The sequence below is a fragment of the Lactuca saligna genome, chromosome 7 (assembly GCF_052625555.1).
Source record: "Lactuca saligna cultivar CGN05327 chromosome 7, ASM5262555v1, whole genome shotgun sequence".
Classification (NCBI taxonomy): Eukaryota; Viridiplantae; Streptophyta; class Magnoliopsida; order Asterales; family Asteraceae; genus Lactuca; species Lactuca saligna.
In genome coordinates, this window is record NC_136423.1 from 151,868,665 (window position 1) to 151,888,314 (window position 19,650).

The 19,650-nt window shown below is 34.3% G+C and overlaps 1 protein-coding gene across 1 annotated transcript; it reads left to right on the forward strand.

Moving 5' to 3' along the window:
* The first annotated feature begins 12,427 nt into the window (after positions 1-12,427).
* On the forward strand, positions 12,428-15,040 carry LOC145004718 (L-ascorbate oxidase homolog). Its single transcript, XM_078963696.1, has 7 exons — positions 12,428-12,830; positions 12,938-13,047; positions 13,154-13,424; positions 13,506-13,608; positions 13,683-14,394; positions 14,489-14,567; positions 14,693-15,040. Exons 1-7 carry the CDS (start codon positions 12,687-12,689, stop codon positions 14,903-14,905), a joined length of 1,632 nt encoding a protein of 543 aa, XP_078819822.1. The 5' UTR covers positions 12,428-12,686; the 3' UTR covers positions 14,906-15,040.
* The last annotated feature ends 4,610 nt before the right edge of the window (positions 15,041-19,650 follow it).

Below are 19,650 nucleotides of genomic sequence, written 5' to 3' on the forward strand. Positions count from 1 at the left end.
ACAGATACATAAACACATGCAAGAATCACTAAGACAGATAACATACAATACACTTATCAGCCCTCACCTGGCATCGGACACCGCCCGATATACATATCACATAACATACATGCAAAAGTCACATAGACAACTAACATCCTAATCATAAATAACCATGGGTCAGCATTGGTGCCTTCGACCCACCAAAAACAGTGAGGAAACTCACCTCAAGCTGCTAAACATGTCAGATAAAAGCTCAAGTTGTTGATCTGGAAAATCCTCGCGCCAACACCAGCAAATAATACCCAATTAATAATAGGTCCATAACCCATAACTTGGAATCATAGTCCAATTATTCAACACTCGGGGTAAAAGACCATTTTACCCTTTCCTCACTTAGGCCAAAAACTAAGGCCCAACCTAATAGCTCCAAAATCCTAATATGGCCTAAATCCCTAAATGGCACCCAAAGCCCATTATGAGCCCAATCCAAGGAGGCTTAATCCCAAACAATAGCCTAAATTCTAAAATGATCTAATGCCATCGAAGTTTAGGGTTTAAGCCCAATCCAAACAAATCCCAAATAATCTAATAGCCTAAATTCTAAAATGATCTAATGCCATCGAAGTTTAGGGTTTAAGCCCAATCCAAATAAATCCCAAATAATCTAAGCCCAGCAACTTCATCGGCCCACTATTAGCATAAGCTCGGCGTACCTGGCTCGTATTCCTTTCGTACGAGCCTGATTCGGAAACAAGGCTTGCACCTAGTACGTCATGCATACTTAGGAGTATGCCCAACGTACTGGCCTAAATCCATGTTCCTACCCAAAATTCTTAACCACTTAATAACTTAACATAAAATCCTCAAATCAACATCATATTAAGGCCTTAAACCATAAAGTCAAAGACTTTAAGCCTTTAACTGGCTAAAAACACCCCAAAGTCCAAATCTAGCATTTAAACTCCATTAAGAAGAACATTAACCTTGCATGGTTGAGCTAAGCCCATCAAGCTATCATTTATATGTACAAAGGACCTCAAAAAAATCCTAGATCTATCATCCCAATCTTTTAGAGTAGCCTATACTCCCAAGCATGGCTTAAAGGGCCCAAAAATGCATAAATAAAGCCATAGAGTAGATCTATCATAAGGAACCATCAAGTTAGGAGCTTTATCTCTCAAATAGCTTACAAAGTTGATGAATACTATGGATTTTCAAGCTCCAAGTCCACCAAAGCTTCACCACCAAGCTTCAAAGGATCCAAAAACACCACAAGATCACAACAATGGCTTACAAACACAAATATGAGGGCTAGGTTTTGATTCTTAGGGTTTGGAGATGTGGAGACTGATCATAAGAAACACCCAAAGCAACATAAGCTGATTAAATAAGGCACAACCGCTAAAAATTAGGGTTTTCCCATGATAAGAGTATGCCCAAAATAGTCCCACGTACGCCCAATGTATGTGGGTGCCTTAATGTCCAACCATTGAGCCAATACGCCCAACGTGCCCACCAGACTCATAGAGTACGCTAAGCGTACTCGGCTAGGATCCAAAATGAAAAGAATTTACAACTAAGGGTTAAAAGGAACATACCTAAAAATTGAAAATGTTATAATTCTCTCTCCCCCCCCCCCCCCCCCCCCCCACTTGACTCAGACTTCTTCCTCAAAGTCTGTTGTGGCAAACAACCCTGGATAATGTTCCCTCATCTTGTCTTCGGGCTCCCACGTCTATTTGTAACCCTTTTGGTGCTGCTACTGCACATTCACCAACTCAACAACCTTGTTCCTCAAGGTTTCCATCTGCCTATTAAGAATCGTCATCGATCTCTCGATATAATTCAGGCGATCATTCACCTGAATCTCCTCCAATGGGACCACTACGGAATCATCAACTAAAACATTTTTGCAGCTGAGAGACATAAAACACGTTGTGGATCTGACTAAGCTCCTTGGGTAGATCCAAGCAATAACCACCCGGCCCACCCATGCTAAAACTCTGAAAGGACCGATGTACATGGGGCCCAACATTCCTCTCTTTCTAAATCGGATGACACATTTCCAAGGTGACACCTTCATGAGAACCATATCCCCAACCTAGAACTCCAGATTGAACGGTGCTTGTCGGCATAACTCTTATGTCGAATCTAAGCTGTCTAAAGTCTACTATAAACCTGTTGAATCATTTCGGTAGTCTTAAGTACTACTTCAGTATTCCCCATGACTCGCTAACAAACCTCACCCCAATATATCGGGGTCATGTACTTCCTCTCATTGAGCATCTAAAAAGGAGGTGGATCAATACTAACATGATAACTACTGTTATACGGAAACTACACCAAAAGGAGATACGTATCCCAACTCTTATCGAAATCCAATACACATGCCCGAACCATATCGTCCAAGGTCTAGATAGTCCGCTCAATATGTCTATCAGTCTGTGGATGGAAAGTCGTGCTAAAAGTCCGTTAAAAATTTTGAATTCATTTAGACTCTGTCGGATAATTTTGAATTCATTTTTAATATTATATTTTTAACATGCCGAGACAATAAAAGTCCGTTAAAAATTCATAACTTCTTCATCAGACGTCCGTTTTTGTCTGTCTTTTTACCGTTGTGCTACTATTGACGAGACCTTCGATTATTGTTTAGGTTGTGTCGGCTAAAACTCACTCGATCTTTATTTCGAGTTTTTAGCTGTATATTGTTATACCGAAACTTATAAAAATCATAACTTCCTCATACAAAGTCAGATTTGGACGCTCTTTTTATGAAAACTATCTGTTTAATGAATACTGCGACTTTCATTTAGATCACTAATGGCGTGTTTGCCACGGGGCTTTTGGAAGCGTTTGAAAGCTTCTAGCTTTTAGCTTTTGACAAAACGCTCTAGTTTAAACAAAAAACTTCGTTTGACAGTACGAGCGTTTAGCTTTTAGTTTTAACAAAACGCTCCGATTCTAAAACCTACTTCATGTAGCTTTTAACAAAATGCTCCGGAGCTTTTGAAATCAATTTCCGTAATTACCCTTAAAAATATATTTATATATTTTTTCTATTTTTAATCAATTGTCCTTTTATGTAATTTTATTTATTTCAAAAGCTTCCAGCTACTTTTGCCAAACATTCATATAACAAATGAAAGTTATAGCTTCCCGTTACCAACTACCAGTTACACGCTACCAGCTACCCGCTACCAGCTAACAGCTACTTTTGCCAAACATGCCCTAAAGCTAAAAAGTAATTTATTAAAAACTCAATTTTTACTCTAAATAGTGTTTTGCCGGTTTTGTCGCAAATCTTCGATTGGTCATAACTTATTCGTTATAACTCGGATTTCGACGAGGTTTTTGCCTAAATGTTTCTAGCAAGATAATCTACAACTTTCAGTAACATTATTTTTATTTATTTCCAACTTTATATTTTCATTAATTTCAATATTTGACTTTTGATTGAAATCTCAAAAGATTTCCAATACATTCGAATGATTCTAAACATAGTTTTACCTCAATTCTAGTAAAAACTATATGTTAGAACTCAATGCTCAAATTCATATAATATTTCATAATATTATTCACTTTTTAAAATTACATAACACGATAACTGAACATATATGTTACAATTACCTCCTCATTTTGAGGATTTCGTCACCGGAATTCTTTTTATGAAAATTTTCGGTTTAATGAATACTACGACTTTCATTTATATCATTAAAGGTAAAAAGTAGTTTATCGAGAACTCACATTTTACACTAAATAGTGTTTTGTCGGTTTTCTCGCGAATCTTCGATTGGTTATAACTTCTTCGTTATAATTCGGATTTCGATGAAGTTTTCGCCTAAATGTTTCCAACAAGATAATCTACAACGTTCAATAACATTATTTTTATTTATTTCCAACTTTAAATTTTCGTTAATTTTAATATTTGATTTTTTATTGGAATCTCATAAGACTTCCAATACATTATGAATGATTATAAACATAGTTTTACTTCAATTCTAGTAAAAACTATCTGTTAGAACTCAGTGCTTTAATTTCATATAATATTTCATAATATTATTCACTTTTAAAAATTACATAACACGATAACTGAATGTGTATGTTACACATTCCCATTTTTAATTGGTAAAATAATTGCTTAGTGACTTTTGCGAAAAACACATTACTGAACAAATCGAATAAATAATAAAAGATTATTCTGATGTAGTGACATTTTCCTATAAAGAAAGTAGTAGTTATTAAGTTTTCCCGTCTTAGGATAATAAGAGTCACTCGACACCAAATCTCGCTAGGAGCTTGCTAGGGATGTGCTACAACACTCCCTGCCTTGCACTAGGGGGGATAGAAAGAGTTCGCTACAAGTGTAGTGTGAGGAGAGAGGGAAAGATGGTGGAAGAAGGTGGTCTTCAGAAGTGATTGGTAGAATTTTTTTTTCCAAAATTATTTGGGTGTTACCATTTCCTATTTTTTAACAATTTGGATGCTATCTTTATTTGTATCCTATTTAGCTTAAAAAAATTATTTGAGTTCGAAAAATGTTATGCGGCAAGATGCACTTCCTCCGGCCTTAGACTTAACATAAAGAGTTCGCTACTAGAATAGAAGAGGGGGGGGGGGGGGGGGGGGGGCTAGAAAGAGTTTGCTACAAATGTAGCGTGAGGAGAGAGGGAAAGAATGTGGTCTTCAAAGGCTATGATTGGTAGAAATTTTTTTCTAAAATAAAACTTATTAAAAAATCACATATTATTTGGATGTTACCATTTCCTTTTTTTTAACAACTAGGGAAGAATCTCGCGTTGCAGGGTTAGTTACGCAAAGGAAATGGACAAAACACAAAGAGTTTATTGAGTTAATTCAGATGTTACATTCCATCCAAAAAAGAAGACCATTCATCACCTTGTATCTTTTGGGTTTCTTCTCAACGATTTCTATTCTTTAAACCATTCATTCCCTAACATGGTCAATAAAACATGTTAAGTCGTCAACATAATTTAATTCACTGGTTGGTTTTGCGTTGTAAGTTTATAATATCAGTTTTTATTCTAAGTTCGTAACAATTACAAACATAATCTATAAAATGTAAATCCAAATCCATATATAAAATCAACCTAATCAGTAATCACTAATCAACCCTACATCAAAACCTCAAATTGTTGACAACATGCGCTTGATGTGGATTCTAAAGAGTTCCCAACTGGAGAACCACCTAACACCAAAATGCACCACAACAAAAAAAAAACGTCTCAAAATCATCTAACTAATGTAGCTTAACATAAAGAGTATGACACATCAATGTCATGAACATACATTGATATGAATAATATGGATGGAATAGTATGCCACTCAAATAAATAAAAGAATGTTGTTGTTTGATGCATTTAGCCTAAATTAAAAGGAAAACAAACCCGTTTATAATTTCAAGATCATCCCAAAAAGGTTTACCTTCATCTGAATCTTCAACCATAATAATTCCTAGGCTTTTCATCAGTCAACCTACATTTTTAAACCTGCAATAAATCAAAATAAGTAATCACTTGATATTTCTCTTTTGGTGATGGTGGTTGAAAGTAGAATGCTATAATTGGGAAGATTTTTCACGAAAAATTTGAAAATAGAAACTTGTAATAGAATTTTTTGTAAAATACTATATAAATTAAGGAAGGTTGTTATTAGTTGCATTTAGCCTAAATTAATCGAATATAGAGCATACAATTGAGTAAAAAATTGCATAATTTTTGTCTTTACGAAGAAATCCATCAATAACAAATTTGTCATTCTGATTTTCAAAAAATTTGATTTTTCAAAAACTTTCTCATTACCCGAAGTGTTGTACTATATTTGCACACTGGCTAACGTTACCACTGCCTAGGCTTCCTACTAAAATATTGATAATAAGCGAATAAATATTGGTAAGAGGCTAAGGAAATGACAACAGAAGAGGGTAAAATTTATTAAAGTAGTCATGGTTATTGTAATCGGTGAATTTTGAAAGTGTGTTGATCTAGAATGAAATAAAACAAAAGTAACAAAAACTTGGGAAGTACCATATTTATGAACTAATATAATGTCCTGGATTCACTGCACATCAGCAACAATCTAGAGAAAATAGTAGGGTTAAGTTATTGAAATGGCAACCTACTTTTCCAATTGTTTCATCCTAGTTCACTAATGTTACTTACAAATTGCACACATCACATATTATTAATTAAAATAAAACTTAAAACATGACTAAATTATGTTGGGAAAAATATAAAATGCAGTTCACATTAATTTTATTTGTGATTAAGAAAGACTACAATTGTAACCATATCTGAAATGCCAAAACAAAATCTTAACCTATCCCCTTTGGACACATGAGCTTAGCATGAAGATTTGAGGTTTAAGCCTTTCAACCAAACAACCCTGTAAGAATGAGATTCATTTTGTTAATGTACCAATCACCAACAAAAATGAACATCAATTAACTGGTAAAAGAAGATATTCCTTACTGTTTCCCAAATGGAATATATGGCATCCAATCTATATTCATATATTTTCATGTCAAGGATTTCTTCGGACCCCATTTGTATATACGTAATTTCAATCTTATCAGAAGGTGGAAATTGATATACAACTTGTGCTCATATATAGTGGAAAAGGTAAATATTTGAGTTTGAGAAAGAAAACATAAAAAGGAAAAAAAGAAACATGTTCCACTTACTGCAACGACTGTAGGTATGCAGGTTGCTTTCCATTTATCGCCAAAAGGGAGCATTTGTACTACAAAAGACACCAAAAAGGAAAAACCAATGAAAACAATCTATGCAGTCTATGCTCCCTAGATATCACAATTACTTTCAAGAAATCGTATGAAAGATCTTCATGAACCCAAATAAAATACTATAACCATAAACTATAACAGGGAGTTCCTCAGGTATAGTTCAAAGATTGTATAAAAAAGTATTTCAGAGTCTACTGGAGGTGACATAGCTGCCGAAAATTAAGAGCCATCGGATTTAAGGCAAACTTATTCAGATAATACATATCGATGGAAAATTCAGAGAACCAAAAATTCACATCAAGTAATAAACATACACCTAATTAAAAATAGATAATACATATCGATGTAAAATTCAGAAAAATTAGAGAACCAAAAAATTAATCTAACAGATACCATAAAACAGGGAAAAGAAGAAAGATCGAACGCAGCAAAATCGTCAATGCAGAAAGAAAAAAATTTGATTTTTTCCAAAGTCAGGTCCATGAAATTTACATAACCAAACCCTAGTTTCCAAACATACATGGATGTGTCTTATAAGGCATTGGAGTGGCGGTGTTGGTGGAGGAAATTGGTGGAGTGGCGGAGGAAATCAAAGTGGCGACTATGGCAAACATCAGAATCCGGTGAAAAAACAAGGAATGGTTGACAGTGAATGAAAATCAAAAGTTATTGCTTTAACTAATGTACAATAATAGCAAAGGAAATCGATTTCGGAGATGGGGAAGAAAAGCATACCGACGGTGATAGTGGAGCAAGGCGTTGGAGTGGCGGCGCAGTGTAGAAAAGCAGTGGAGTGGCCGAGAAAGGTGTTGAAGTGACCGAAGGAGGGATTCGATCAAGGGTAGTCGTATGGAGGAAAGGGGTTGTAACCTGGATGTAGTAATGAAGCGATAGGAAAAAGGGAATCATACTCGTTTTGTGGCGTGAAGATGAGGTTAAAGCCTATATTCTATTTCGTTCCCGATGAGCGGTGGTCTAGAAGAATCCAGTTTGAGGTATCTTTCATCTTTCCCACTATACGTCATCACTGGGTACATGCACAACAGCTGAAAATCGATTTTAAGGCTTTCCTATGCAATTGGGTGTGGTAGCCCTAGTCCGACGTCTTATTCTCCCACCGGCGTCGACAGTGGCGAGTCTAGAATAGAAAACCATATGGTTCGCTAATTTTTCTATTGAAAATTTTCTATATAAATTCAAAGATTTTATACGTAAGGTAGGTCCTAAATTTTTTTAAACGTAGGTCACTAAAAAATTTCTATATAATTTTCACCTAAATTAAAAAAATTAGGTGGGTCATTGGACCCACCTTACTAAATCATATACTCGCCCATGGGTGTCGATATCAATGGAATCGACTGCAGGTGGGTACACTATTGGAATTTCTAGAAAACGAAGAAGAGATTTAATTTGATGGCATATAGACGGTGGGGGGGGGGGGGATGGGGGAAGGTATGTAAGTATTGAAGCGGTGGATTATAATCCAGAACATGTTGGATGAGATTGCCCACTGATTGTGATGAAAGTAAACCTGAGTATAGGTGAGACATGTAGCAAATATCAGAGCCGGCCCAAGGCATCTTCAGAAGGTGCATCTGAATAGGGCCTAAAAAATTAGAGGGCCCAAAATTTTTATAGCAATTCATGTTACCTATGTTAAGTTGGCCCAAAATAAATAAACAAATTAGGTTAATTCAGAAACGCATCATTAGACAATCATCACGTAAGAAGGAGCGGGGAAAGTGGAAATTTCCGGAAAAGAGGAGAAAAACGCTTCGATTTCTTCTTACGTATGGGGTAGGAATTAAATCAGTGTTTTCGAAGGCTATGAACAATCCGCCTTATTTCATCTTTCTTGACGAGATTTTGAAGCAAAGCTACAAACAATCCTACAATCTTTCTAAAAAATCAGAAACCGTGTTCTTCACTTCTCTCTTCTTGATAATCAGAAGCTTCAGATTTCATGTTGTGGACTAGTAGTTTCGAAATCAGAAGGAGAAAGTAGGGATTAACTGATTAAGGCATTTTTGTTTTTTTTCTTGGTTTGAAATCACAAGGAGAAATCTGGTAAATTTTTTTTTTTTTTTATTTCTAACTCTAAAGGAACAAAATTTTAGTTTTGAAAATCAGAGTCAGGGGAACAAGAACTGAAAGGCATTGAGGAAATCGATTTTTGAGTTTTGAAGGTACAAGAAAATCAAGTTCCTTTATTTCCGTTTCTGATAAGTTTTGAACAATCACATTAACATAGTTTTTGATTTGATTTCTAATTTTTTTTATTTTTTTTTGATTTTTTTTTACAGTTTTCATATCATTTATTGCTTAAGTTTCAATATATAAAACTAAGACAAGATAGAAATCTACAAATATTAGACTATGATTCTTTTCAAGTAGAAACCAAATTCTTTTTTGTGTATTGTTTTGAATGAAATCTAAATTTTGTGTATTTACAATAGAAAATAAAAAAAAAATTATAATTTTTTTGCTTAAATTTTGAGATCTTTCAAATTTTAAGGTCTATTTTTATTAAATCGCACAACGCCTCCAAGATCTCGGGGCCGGTCCTGCAAACATGGATGTCATAAAACAACACATAGGAATTTTGTATGATGGCTTGACCAAAATGACACCCACCAAAGAAAATTAAAAAATAAATTAAAAAATTAAAAAAATTAAAATAAAAATAAAAATAAAAACTTACCAATAAAAACACAATGCTGTTCAAAAAAATGTTATGCGGCAAGATGCTGTTCCTCCGGAAATGGGCCATGTGGTTGAAGTAGAAGTGTTGCATTGGAGTTGGCCCCACGCGGAACAATCAATCTCCTAACTTTAAATTTCTAAAAAGAAAATAATTAAAGCCAAACTGAGATTTGCAATTCAGATTAGATATGTGGATTGCTAACAATTATTCCCAAGTTTTTTATACCCTTTGACAGTACTTTGTACTCATTTAACAATATATATATATATATATATATATATATATATATATATATATATATATATATATATATATATATATATATATATATATATATAGTACATTTTATAATTTATCTATTAAACCATCATTTATCATTTATATATATAGTACATTTTATAATTTATCTATTAAACCATCATTTATCATTTATTTACTAATTTTCAAATACAAGTTTGTATTTATTTTCAATTATTTCTAAATTATCTTAAATATTTAAGTATTTTTATTTAATTATATATATATATATATATATATATATATATATATATATATATATATATATATATATATATATATATATATATATATATATATATATATATATATATATATATATATTAGTTTAAATGTTTTTTTAGAACACTAACTCACATACCAATTTACTCATAAATTCATATATTTTGTTTACCATGAGACTTGAATATTCAATCACTAAGGACCCATAATTGTCTAATGCATATGATTTTTTTCTACTTTTTTCCAATAACCAGTATTTGTACAATGTCCGATTAGAAAATAATTATTTTATATAAAATTTGTTTTTGTATAGTTTCTATAAAATAAAGAAAAAATATGGCGAAAATATTTCTGTGCAAAATTATTCTTTTTATATACTCCAAATTTCTCATATTATTATAAAACCAAAATCATATATTAATTTTTTCTTTTTTGTCAGATATTTTCCAAAACCATTTCACCAAAAATAAATAATTAATTAAATAAATAAATAAAATAAAAAGATTAATAGTGTGAAAATGAAGTTATGGGTTAAAAGAGATTATTTTTTAAAATCGGTGTAAGATAATAAATAAATATCTAGAAAAATGTTTTAATTGTGTGGATCAATTTCTCTCTATTTTTAGACTTATATATCTTGAACTTGAAGCAAACATAATTGTTATAAAGCGAAAGGCGTTGAAAAGAAGATACACCGGAAATAAACCCACCGGTCACCAGCCTTCACTGGCTGGAAATAAGTGACATGCGGCGGAGATGCCGGTGAGGGTCATATGTCGTTGATATACCGCTGGCTCATACAACTTGCCTGCCTTATTTTATATATTTATTTTTTGTTTCCATTATATAGTGTAAAATTATTTGTCTTATTAGATTATTACTATAAACCAAACAAAAATCACTTAGTTTTCCTAAGGTCATCCCAATGGGGATTCTATGAAGAGTTTAATGGGATAAAAAGTAGTTATAAAATGTAGTGATGTAACATTCAATAGAGTAAAAATGCAATGTAACTTGAGTTTATTGAATAGGAAGTTCAATCCCCATTGAACGTGTAATGCTTTTTTTTTTTCAATTTAATATAACAATTTCTAGTGAAAATAATACGGTTTTTTTCAACAAACATATTATATATTATTATTTTTTCTATTTATCTTTATTTTATTTTATATTCAATAATTTAGTTTATTAAGTTACTTTATATTTTTTTATTCTAAAGAATAAAAAAATATATAAATCATAAAAATATTTTAAAAAGATAACATCTTATTTAATGTATTATTCGTAACTTTTAATCTTTAAATTGTAAACTATAATTAATATTTTATAATTGTAATTTTGAATTTCTAATTAATGTAATATTTTAGTTTTATTTATTAATATTATTTATAAAAAAATAAAATGATGATGTGGCAATCCATTGAACTTTTAATAGTTTAATGGAGTGTAGAGTTTAATGGGTTAAATGGTATGGTTAGTGGAATACTGATGTGGCAATCCATTAAACTCTTAAGAGTTCAATACATTGGAGATGGCGTAAGATAAATTCTAAATACGACAATCAAACATTTAATGTGATTTTGGACCATTTTATAACTCTTACTTCTTGTGTTTCAAAAAAGTTTAATGTTTAAAAATAATTGAACTATCTTAAATTTATTTTAATTCCTCACGACTTATATTGTTAAAACTTTTTCATTTCCATATTTTAGAAGATGAAAATGACTTGTGAAATTGTCTCTATTCTTAAGTAATTATGACATACATAGTTTCTTAAGGGTTGTTTGATATGTCTTTTAGTATGTGAATATTGTTTAATACCACAAGTAAAAATCTTTGATTAATATGTGATTAATATTGTTTGATACCATAAGTAAAAAATCTTAGATTCTACCGGTCAGATTAATATGCGATTAAATTCTACCTGATCAGATTAATATTGTTTGATACCACAAGTAAAAATCTTTGATTAATATGTGATTAATATTGTTTGATACCATAAGTAAAAAATCTTAGATTCTACCGATCAGATTAATATGCGATTAAATTCTACCTGGTCAGATTAATATTGTTTGATACCACAAGTAAAAATCTTTGATTTAGTCTTATAGCATCCGATAGGTATCTTAACGAATATGATAAGAGTTTGGATATCATTCAATCGGATCTTAACTTAATCAGATCTGATTTAATTAATAAATAATACAAAAAGACACACTAATATCTAAAATAAAATAAGGCTATGTTATTGTGCATTAATATTTCAATAACTTCAAACCAAACCCTTGTTATATAATTACTCAACCCTCATCTACCATTCAATTAAATTAACACTAGTTGACTATACATTCATGTAATTTTGGCATTTCAAACTTTCAACCATATTTATTTGGGTTTTTAAAATATTTATTTTAATTAAAAAAAACATAATAATATTTATCAGTAAGTTGGAGAGTGTGGAGAGTGGGACTGGGGACTGGGGACTGGTGCATACTCCAAGTACAACTTGCGGGGAAGCATCTGCTTCTTCTGAACAAGATCTGAAAATCTGTATATATCCCCACCTCAATTTTTATCCTTTTCGATTCCATACTTCAATCACATTCTTCCTTTAAAGCTGAAGTGAATCTAAAGTACGAATCCATCGTCCTTTCTTCAAACAAAGCTTCATTGCAACATCACCCTGTTTCACTTGTACCCACCATTGATTCAGACAAGATGAAGCAATCGGGTATGACGACGACATTGATGATATTCATCGTCATAGCAATGGCAGAAATCATTAATGGAGAAGACCCTTATAGATTCTTCACCTGGAATGTTACTTATGGTGATATCTACCCTCTTGGAGTTAAACAACAGGTATGTAATTAATCATTATCGATTACAGTCTCTGTTTCTTCCTTCAGATTTCACTTACATTCATCTGAATCTAATCCACATTTTGAATTCATGAACTCGGGTTGCAGGGGATTTTGATAAATGGGCAATTTCCAGGGCCACAAATCGATTCAGTGACTAATGACAATGTGATTGTTAGTATCTACAACAGCTTGGATGAACCATTCCTCATTACCTGGTTTGTTCTTTATCAATTTTTTTTGAATTTGCTGTTTTAGTGTTCATAATCGATGAAAGAATCGCGGAATCTGATGAAATGATTACTTGTATGGATGATGGATCAGGAACGGGATACAACAGAGAAGGAATTCATGGCAGGATGGAGTTTATGGCACGAATTGCCCGATTCCACCAGGTCAAAACTTCACCTACATTCTTCAAGTAAAGGATCAAATCGGTAGCTTCTTCTACTTCCCTTCCCTTGCTTTTCATCGAGCTGCCGGAGGCTTCGGCGGCATCACCGTCTCCAGCCGTCCAATGATCCCGGTTCCATTCCCACCACCCGCCGGAGATTTCACCATTCTCGCCGGTGACTGGTTCAAGCAAAACCACACCGTAAGTAACCTCTAACTTGAACTTCTCAGTTACATCTGTTTCATCACCTTTATTGTAATCAGCTGAAATGAAATTGTTCAGGATTTGAAAGCAATTCTAGACGGAGGCCATGATCTTCCATTCCCAGATGGGCTTCTCATCAATGGCCGTGGATCTAATGGATTTACATTCACTGTTGATCAGGGTACACATTACACAATCATCTTCTTCACACTAATCAAACTCTTAAACTCATAACTTTTGAATTCTTTTTTACAGGGAAAACTTACAGATTGAGAATTTCGAACGTGGGGCTTACAACATCGATCAATTTCAGAATCCAAGGGCATAAGATGCTGTTAGTTGAGGTCGAAGGGACTCATGCTCTTCAGAACACATACTCTTCTCTTGATATTCATCTAGGCCAGTCGTACTCCGTTTTGGTCATCGCCGATCAACCACCGCAGGACTACTACATGGTCGTTTCAACCCGATTCACCTCTCAAGTCCTCTCCGCAACCTCCATTCTTCATTACAGTAACTCTCCGGGAACTTTTCCGGCTCCCCCACCTGGTGGCCCAACCATTCAAATCGACTGGTCTCTAAATCAAGCACGATCTATCAGACAAAACTTGACGGCGAGTGGACCGAGGCCAAACCCACAAGGCTCCTACCATTACGGAATGGTTAACTTCACTCGAACGATCAGGCTCGCAAACTCTGCTCCGATCATCAATGGAAAACAGAGGTACGCCGTCAACAGCGTCTCTTTTATTCCGGCGGACACCCCTCTGAAGATCGCTGATTACTTCAAGATCTCCGGCGTCTTTTCCATTGGAACGATCTCTGATAGCCCCACCGGTGGTGGTGGTTACCTCCAGACTTCCGTCATGGCTGCTGATTTCAGAGCATTTGCTGAGATTGTGTTTGAGAATTCCGAAGATACTGTACAATCATGGCACATTGATGGCCACTTCTTCTTCGTTGTCGGGTAAGCGATCCAGTCCCCCATTGCTAATTTTTTTAAATAAAGATTGGATCAAAATTTTAGAACATTAAAACTGAAAAATCGATTGAATGAACAGGATGGATGGAGGTCCATGGTCATCTGACAGCAGAACAAGTTACAATTTAAGAGATGGGATTTCTCGCTCTACAGTTCAGGTACTTTTTTATAAAAGTTTATTTTATATTTGGATAATATTATTATTACATTTCTATTTATTGTATTTAACACTATGAAATATGAAGCAATTTTTGCTGATCTAGGATGTGTGATTATTGTGTAGGTTTATCCGCATTCGTGGACTGCATTGTATGTGCCAATGGACAATGTGGGAATGTGGAACATAAGGTCTCAAAATTGGGCTAGACAATATCTAGGTCAACAATTTTATCTTCGGGTTTATTCGCCTGTAAATTCATGGAGAGACGAATATCCGATCCCGAAGAACGCGATTACTTGTGGGCGTGCAAGCGGTCGCAAGACTCGTCCTTTGTAATTTTAGTAACACGACATAGGAACCGTCACGAAAGGGTGGCTAGTTCTGTATTTGAGGATTTAAATTAATTTTCATGATATTGATATTTAGTTTTTGTAATTCTATCAAATAATCAATTATCTTTTTGATGTTTTAGTGTTGAATGATTGAAGGGGGACGAGATCTCTAAAGTCTCAAATTTTCAACGATTTTAAACCACCAAAAACCATCTTTTCAAAAGTACAAATAATTCATTTTTTCAAACATCATAAAAACATACTATTAATCCAGAGGCATACCATAAATAACAGTGGAAGTTTCAAAACAAAGTCAAACACTGATGTGAGTATAGTCACGTCACACCCTTCTCTATCTCACTAATAAGAATAGAGTATAGTCATGTTACACCATTTTCTTTCTCATCAGAACAACCTGAAAAAAAAATTCTTTAAAATGTAAGTACATACATTAGTGAGTTTCATAGTATATCATACATGTCATCATACATACAATGGATCCCTATAGTAAGCTTACAATTAACAACTCAGTGGGCCAATAGGCATTGATCGAACATCCTATCAGACTTATAGACTCCTAGTATACTCACATTTAACATCTCAGTGGACCATCATCCCAACTAACTTGTAGACTCCCAATCATCCCCTAACATCCTCCAACAAGGCCTAAATGTTCATGTGCAACTTCTTGTAAAACTTTCCAATATTATAAAACAAGACTATACTAGTCTAATCACACATTTAGTATACTAGCAGGACGCACAACCATCATACCAAACAAAGGATATAATGTCACATATAGTATCGTGACATCCCTTATTTTTCAAAACAAAAGAAAAAAAGATTTTGTTTACGCTTTAAATTCATACTATTTTTGTTTGTGGGAAATCCTAGTATAACAAAACATTTTGCGGGAACAATTTCATTTTTTTTTTTAAATACTTGAGTAGAGATGTTTCAAATGCAAAAACTCTAAGGGTTTCACAAACAATACATAACATTGTTACAGTGTAAAGACCTAATGGTCACAATCACTACTACAAGTTATCTTCTAAATCACTTGGCATCCTAAACAAGTTCTAAAAGTTTTATCGCTCTTACTTATGATGCATATAAATTGAATACAAAATTGCAAAAATGGTCCTTGTGATATGTATTTTTTTGGATTTTAGTCCAAACCACGACTTTTTTGGACTGATGGTCCTTTTGAGCTAGTTTCTTTGCACTTTTGGTCCCTATCCAAACTAAAAAGACTATTATACCCTTAATGAATTTAATTTTTATTTTTCTTTTTCTTTTTAAAAATATTATTATTATTAAATATAAAATTAGGCCCACATGTCCTCTCTCTCTCTCTCTCTCTCTCTCTCTCTCTCTCTCTCTCTCTCTCTCCCCCCCCTCTCTCTCTCTCTTCGGAAATCAATTACCCCTCCATTGTCGTTGTTGTACAGTGGCCACTAAACACCGCCAAGGACCACCGCACAACTGCTATTTCATCAACCAAACACACCCAAACCTCATTCCTTCTATGTCTGTTAATACCTTTTCCCTTCTTCGCCAGCAGATCACCGTCACCACCGGGTTGTTGTTGTTTTTTATCACCACCGACCCACTCCCTCTTATGCCTCTCATTCATTACCAGCAGAAGAGAAACCAGGCAGCATGGTCGCCACCCACTACTGCTGTCGGGGCTCATTCCTCCATAAAAAAAGGTCATCGTCACCGCTACTTTTTCCCTCCGATGTACCCATCTTTGTTCGCCTCCATCCTTATCAGAATCGTCGGAACAAGAAATGGAAGCAGTGAAGCTCAGATCACCACCACTGTCGCTATTATTGTGGAGCTCCGACACCACGACTGCTGTTGTTAATTCCGAACTCCACAACCACCACTCTTGTCGGTACTCTGCCTTCCTTGCTTTCAATCGTTTGTAGCTACCGAAAACCACTACCACCGTGAGGGTGGTATTGCTATCGTGACCACCGAGAAACCCTCACTACTACCTAGAACACCCCTAGTCACCCTTAATGTAGGAGGTATTAATCAACCACCACTTTTATGTTAATTGCTTCCCTTGTTCTTATGTCAGTCGAGATCGAAGGAAATGGGTCTTGTATCCCATAATCGTGACTTGTAAAACTGGGAGATAGATTGAGGAAGACAAGTGTGAGAGAGAGAGAGAGGTGGGCCCTATAATTTTTATTAAATAAACTTTAAATTAAATAGCAAAAACCATAAAAAAGAATGTATCAGAAAGGCATTTTAGTCTTTTCAGTTTTATGGGGGACCAAAAATGCAAGGAAATTAGGTCAAAATGACCATCAATCCAAAAAAGTCGTGGTTTGGACTAAAACCTCAAAAAAATGCATACCACAGGGACCATTTTTTCAATTTTGTCTAAATTGAATGGGTCAGGTTGGGAAACTTGGTGAGACACATAGTGTTTCAATCCCACAATATTATTATGAGAATAACTTATAATTATCAAACCTACAAAACCAATTGTTACAAACCAATATATATATATATATATATATATATATATATATATATATATATATATATATCCTTTAACTTAGGTATCTATAAAACATTCTTACTCATACATTTCCATTCCAACCGATTCTTACAAATCATAGTCCACGATTATCAGGAAGAATCAACTCGACCGATGAATCATTTAGAGTAATGGTTTGACTACACAGCTAGGGGTTCCCTTGGCTAATATAAGTCATAAAGGCACTTAAGCCATCAATGTATTTGATAAATGATGGTACCCCAATCTCATCTATATTTGTGGTTTATAAATCCACAGTATCAACATAATTCACAAGATCGTCTAGAATAATCAAGTGTTGTCATCTCACTCTGGAAGATGCTCCAAACATACCCTCCGACTATCTGTTTTGCACCTGCCAATAATGAATATCTAACAAGAAGAGGACTACTACACTCCGCTTTAGATCTTACACTTTACCCAACTATGATACTATTCAAATTTCCGACTTACTTTGATCTAAAATATCAATTATAAGTCTTAGTTAAAATTAAGTAAGATTATAATCATCCTAACTTCAAATGGTCGTAATTTCTTCGTTCCAACTCTGTTTTCGACGTTTTTTTTATATCCACATAAAGGTGTTGAACAACTTTACAATATTATCTAAATATATTATACTAAAAACGTCTCAAAGAAAAATCCATATTTCTTGCAAGGACCCGACCTATGACTTTTCCTTTTCTACCCTTCGACCTAGAACACAATTCAAGGGTAAAATCTCTTAACTATCATTACATCCTCCCACAAGGACTAAAATTTGCCTCCTTAAAGCCCAAAACCTCACACAATCGATTTCCGGTCCATGGCTCATAAATGGCAGGAAACAAGATGTTACAATTCTCCTCCACTTAAATTAGATTTCGTCCTTGAAATCAGCTCTCGCTTCCGCTTTATAATGGAACCCCTAGCCGAAAACCCACATATTTGATCGGCTCTAAACCCCCTCGGCCAATCATCATTATGATAATCTTGCATATAAGTGCACAATCACGACAATAACCAACTGAAAAATAGAACTCCTGACTATTTACTAATGTTGAACCCTCCATTCAAAAACCAAATGATTCCCAACACGAGTCTCATCTATATAACTGTTGCAGAGAAGAACGTACAATGCCAGCATATAAGACCGAACATCCACAACTTCCTAGCTATAAGACCAAACTTCTAGTGAGAACTACAGAGCCGAGGACTCTTAAAACTACAATCACTGAATCAACTCTATGAATATGCTTCTTGAGACTAGGAACCCATAAGATCTAAACTTCATAACCCATATTCCATGACTGATATTCATCCATTCATTGAACCCACCCCTTGTATTTGACTAAGAACACCACCAAACACCCGAAATGAAGTACTCAAAACACATCAATTGCGAATTTCAACCAATTCCAAATCCATAAGATGTACCAAAAACCTTAAATAAACCCTTGACTCCCTGACACGCCATTACCAACCACTGCTCCTACGAGCAAAGATAATCAATCCAAGAATTCTCACATTGCATCCAATCCTTATCCTCTCATGTGTACCCCTACCTGTAAAATCGCTCGAGACATTCACAATGAACTTCATGAATCGAGACTCCAGAACCAATACCCAACCTTGGTAACCAAACCCCTAACAATGCACCAACACCGAGAGTACCACGAGTAGAAGAAATAAACAATCATGATCACTGGGCCCACAGCCTATGTCTAGAATGCTCAAGGTATTACACCGGTCTTGTCTCCATTCCATTATTCGCCTGGGAACTCGCGACCAGCAACACGAGGGCCTAAAGGTACTAAACCTCATTCTAATGTCTTGCAAGATCCCAATCAACATCCCTCTTAACACTAATCGAGCGCAAAAATTCCATACACTTTTTTCCAAGCATAATTCCTTTCACAGTACAAGCTGCTACAAACATAAAATCCGATGAAAACATGGTCATACACGACCCGAGAATGGGATCAACGGTTTTACTCTTGTTACAATTCAAAGGATATAAACCAAATAATAACCATGCATATAATTTGAACAAAGTGCTCCATTGCAATCTTATCAATCCTACATACACTCCTCACGAAAATATCTAATGAACTTACCACAATACACACCCTTAGGGAACCTATAAACTTACCTAAAAGGGGAGAAGTATCAGAGTTCTAAAAAAATAATGAATCTCAATCATTTACAGAAGA